This window comes from Stegastes partitus, unplaced genomic scaffold, assembly GCF_000690725.1.
Source record: "Stegastes partitus isolate 25-593 unplaced genomic scaffold, Stegastes_partitus-1.0.2 Scaffold2010, whole genome shotgun sequence".
NCBI lineage: Eukaryota > Metazoa > Chordata > Actinopteri > Pomacentridae > Stegastes > Stegastes partitus.
Window position 1 is genome coordinate 1 of NW_007579741.1, and position 4972 is coordinate 4972.

The 4972-nt window shown below is 42.4% G+C and overlaps 1 protein-coding gene across 1 annotated transcript in view; it reads right to left on the minus strand.

Annotated features, from left to right (window-relative positions):
• Positions 1-595: 595 nt before the first annotated feature.
• The window catches only part of tram2 (translocation associated membrane protein 2), a 10353-nt gene continuing 5976 nt past the window's right edge, over positions 596-4972 (minus strand). The window contains exons 6-11 of the mRNA XM_008303456.1: positions 4356-4440; positions 4144-4214; positions 3876-3980; positions 3638-3781; positions 1473-1630; positions 596-1321 (exon numbers count right to left, since the gene is read on the minus strand). Coding sequence (XP_008301678.1) covers positions 1245-1321; positions 1473-1630; positions 3638-3781; positions 3876-3980; positions 4144-4214; positions 4356-4440 — 640 coding nt within the window. The 3' untranslated portion in view covers positions 596-1244. The remainder of the gene's footprint in view (positions 1322-1472; positions 1631-3637; positions 3782-3875; positions 3981-4143; positions 4215-4355; positions 4441-4972) is intronic.

A 4972-nucleotide genomic window follows, 5' to 3' on the forward strand; every position in this document is an offset into this window, starting at 1 on the left:
GGAGGAGTTCGATTTAGAAAATGGCCAAAAATGGCCACTTTTCAGCAAAAATATTCTGCTTAATGTCAACACACCCCTTCACTGTACATACGCCAGGGGTTCACCTGTAACTAGTTTTATCTCAAATCTGTGCCCCCAAAGCAGGAAATCCCACCAAACGCCTTTTTAACAAGCTAAAATGAGCCTCAGTCCGTTCTACACTGATTCATTTGTCTGTTTACAGAATGGCAGTGGAAGCACTTCTCATGCTCCTGCAAGATAGAAGAATATGAAAACTAAAAATGGCACCAAATGAGAACGGTGCTTGTAGAGAGGCGGCCCTGTGATGCACTTTTTAGCTCTGTTGCCTCACCTAGCTAGAAGGTTCTGAACTCGTATCTGCTGGTCAGCTTGCCCCCTCTGTGGGTTTTGCATGGCCTCCCTGTTCCTGCATGTTTGTTCTCCCCCGCAGTGCAAAGACTCGCTTTAACCGTTGATGCTAAACAAGCCGCTGGTCTGAGCAGAAACCTTCGTCTGTCCCTTTGTGTTGCTGGATGGTAAATTTGGAGAAAGGAAGTAGAAAAACAACCACAGCGGCAACAGATAATCCTACGAGTGATTTCAGAAAATTGCATTATTTAATAAAGTAATTAACAAAAGGAAAAAACAAAACAAAACAAAACAAAACATGGAATGGCATGCGGTAATATCCAACATACATACTTGGTGCATATCTGTTAAGTGACCAGTGACAAATGTACAATTTTAGACAGTAAGCTCGTATCATACCATGTCATCAGTAACGCTTTTCTGCTCCAATGGACCAGAAGAGAAAACAAGCAAAGCTGGCTCAATGGCAAGAGCTGCAATATCTAACAACACTACAACCAGTACAGTACTTATGTATGAGGATATGCATCAACACATTCAACATGGACACGCACACTGAACATGTGCCGCACACGGTGTTCAATTTACTTTTTTAATCACTGCATACAATGGTGTGCCTTAGTGTGGAATAGCAGGCGGCGTGGATGTATAAAAAAATACTGATATGATGAGAAGAGTAAATGTCTGTCGGGCTCAAGGGGTTTCCTTGGATTTTCGTTTTCCAGCATTCAAACCTAAGTCCGTAGTCCCTGTGACGTCTCAGGACATACTCAGCCAGAAGCGGGGTGGCCCAGCGGCCGCCGGCTTCGCTGTTGTGCTGATGAGAAACCTCAGCCGGGGCTAAGGCCACCGTTCAGGCCAGTCAGTGTGCTATCTTAAGGGGATTTGAGCTTTTTTGTCCGAGGGGAGGCTCCGTTCTCAGCTTTAAGAACTCCGTTTTCGTGGTGACCAACTGTCGGGGAGAGAGAAGAGAGAAGTCACGTCAAACGAGACGACAAAAATAAATCCAAATGTGTGCCTCGGTCATGATTACACTACTGTGACTATTTAATAGATAACATCAATGAATTATGAAACCGGTTTGGGCGTGCAGTGAAACTCACGTGAGTCTCTCTTTAGTGGCCGTAGGGGTTGTTTTGTGGCAGCCTTCTTGCGAACAGCCTGTTCGTGTCTGAACTCCCTCCAGCGTCTCAGCTGGAAGCGGATAAACTTCCAGAGTAGCCAAGATTGGGTCAAACATACCAGCAGCAGAACCGTCATCCTGATGAGGCCCAAGAAAGGCAAGAAGATTAGTGCTATTGTGTGTTTTGGAAAACGGGCCTGAAACCATGTGCCAAATTACAAAACTAAAAACCGCAGTGTGTTCTTGTTGTACGGGTGTAAAATAAGGCCTGAAGGATTCTTCTAATGTGTTAACAGTTTATTTTGCTCTGCTTGTGACCATCTGTAACCACTTCTACTGCGTTAAAAATATGGCTATAAATCACTGAAATTAGGAGTGAAGTCAAAAAATAAATCAAAACTTACTAAAGCTTCAGAAATCCCCCCAAAATAATTCAGATTGTCACATTGCAGTTGTTACTACCTGAATCCTGTTTGACCCTCTGAACCCCAAAATCTGCCAGCTGGTTGGAAAGGTGTCGGGAAAAATAATAATAAAATGACCAAAACTGTCACTAACGGAGCCAGAAAACCAAAAGGATCATCTGATGTTCACAGTTCAGTCCTTTAACTCATCATGTGTGATGTTCTGTTCTGAAATCTAATCTGAATATTTATGTTCTTACACCAGAATCGCTGTATGCTACATGCCTCGTTTAAAAAACCTGCAGGACACAAACCATTGGCAGGAACCCGATTCTGTAAAGAACAGAACCGATCCTCAGGAACTAAATAACCACGAGTTACTCAGCTGTGACCAACGACAAAGCGGTTCAGGACTGTTTGGCTAAACTTTATTTTATTTTTTATTATTTAATAATTTTGGCATTACAGCGTCTTTATACTGCACAGAGGGAATTTTTGGAGCTCTCTGTACTTCTAGCCTATTTCATTTTATATTTCTTATATATATATATTATATTTCATATTTATATTTCCACTTCTATTCCAACAATTTCCCTGAGGTTTACACCGAAGGGATCAATAAAGGTTTATTCTATTCTATTCTATTCCAGTCAGAGCTGTGCTGCTTCCACAGAGGAGCACGACTTCATATTGGAGTGAAAAACGAGCCACCACACGGCAAAACTTTTACGACTTCTCGTCTTTACTGCAGGCTGTGTTTGCACGTAATGAGGTAGAGGTACATACAGTCGTGCTCAGATGTGTTCACAGCCTCCCATTAAAGAAGGAAACAAACAGCTGAAATAAGTCGAAATTGACAAAAGTAATAATAAATAAAAATTTTATGAAAATCATGATGTTGCTTTTTGAATTGTGGTTCAGCAGAAATATTTAAAAAAAAATAAAAATAAAAAAATAGCATGATGGGACCCATAAAGTAATATTTTCTTGAACAACCCTCTGAGCCAATCAGGTGTTTCCTGTAACTCTCAGTCAGACTTCTCACCTGTTGACAGGTGTTTGGATTTCACTGCTCATCAGCAAAGGCCTCTCATTGGTCCAGGACAGTTTGTTTCTTTTTTTAAAAAATATTATTTTCAACCACAATTCAAAAGCAACGTCTTATTTTACTAAATTATAATTTTGCACATTTTTATTTATTATTACTTTTTTCAGTTTCTAGTTATTTGAGTGACTGTTGTGAATTTTCTTTAATTGAAGGGGTGTGAAGACATCTGAGGACGACTGTAGTGCGTAGAGACAATATTCAGGGTTGGCAGCACCTGTTGACACTTGTGTGTACCTGCTGATGTTTTATGATTTGTGGCGTTATGACTTTGTCGTACTGCACAAAAAACACTTCTGAGTTCTCTCTACTTGTAGCCGTGGTTGTCTGTTGCAGGACTTTCAGTATAAAATGAACCTACAGTGAGTAAAAATGTGATCAGAGGAAAACCCGGCAGAATCTGTTTGGTGTGCAGGGGTTCATCACCCTGCATGCTTTTACTTTGAAAAGTAATTTTCTGATGATGTGGGACTATAAAATGTGAAAAAAGCATCAACACTTTTTTATGGGCACAAAGTGTAATTACACGCTGGGGTTGTTCTGCAGTAGCTGCAGCGTCAGAGAATGAATCATTACACAGACGCTGGACGTTGGTCACTTCTCTCCTCGCTCCTGAATGACCAGGTGAGACCTCACCTTATCAGCACAGTGTTGAAGTTGCCCATCTCCAAGTCCAGCCCCTGATTGTCGGCGCGAGCCAAACCGAAGCCCACGGCCAAGAACATCAGGGTCAGCGTAGCCATGCGTGTAAACACGAAGCTGACCGCCCACAGATCAAACCTGACACGCAGCGAAAAGAAAGAGGCCATCAGCTCCTAACAAGGCAGCACATAGAAGTCAGGATCTGGGATTTTTAAAGGTTGGGATTACTTACATTTTCTGATGATTCTCGTCAGTGAAGTACAAGAGCCTGGCGATGTGGAAACCCAGTTCTGACACATACTGAAGGAAGAGAAGCACCAGACCCACTCGACTCAAGCTGCACGGCAACAAAAACAAGAAAGAAAGAAAGAAAGGAGAGGACGAGGCGACAGATTAGGCGAGAAAAGAAAAGCAGAGCCGCTGAGTTGAACTTCAGAGTGTTTCCTTTCCTCCTCTGGATGCATTTGAATTAGCAAAAGGTCGTTGTGCTGGATGCTTACTTTAACAAATAGGCTGCAGAGATGTGCAGGAGATACAGGCAGATGTACTGGAGCTGACGAGAAATCTCCTCCTGAAAAAAAACAAGCACAATTTTCAAATCTTAAAGTCTTTCGTCCGACACAGAACATGCACGAGCCCTCCAGCGCAGAAATAAGAACAGCCAGCGCTTATCTGGTCGCCCTCCTCCAGTTCCCAGGGCCTCCCTACTGACCTTGCGTACTTTCTGGAAGTAGAGCTCTGGCAAGGCGTGGAGCCAGTAGGCCAGCTGAGTGAGGTAGAAAAACTTCACCTGAAACCTGGAAGAGAAAGCCAGACAGAGGAGGAGGAGCAAGAAGAAAGCAGTCAGAAAATGCAAACCTGTAGATAACTCCAGGCTTCTCCAGCGAAACGTGTTAATCTGTCAGTTATTCCTGATCCCTCTGAGCTCAAACAGGAAACCTGAGGGTTTTTAAACGTACACGAATGCTCATTACTGACGTATAATCACAGCAAAAGCACTTTAAAATGCTTTGGTTTCTCGTGTACAAGCAGCTAAACCGAGGCTAAATTACTGAAACATGTCTGTAAAAGTCCGTTTTTTGAATGAAGCCCAACGAGGCGTGAGCTGGAGAGTTGTGTTAACACAGTGGGACGAACTAAATAAAGGGACGGTATTAAAAATGTCTCCATTCATCATGAAGAGCTGAATATCAACAGCAAAGAGGTCTGTATAAAGTACAACTGATAAGTCAATTAATCAATAACCAATACGCTGATATTTGATACTTCCTTTTGTAAACAGTCTTCTGAGCGCGCTCACTGATCGCAGCCTCTCAGTGTTGAGTATTT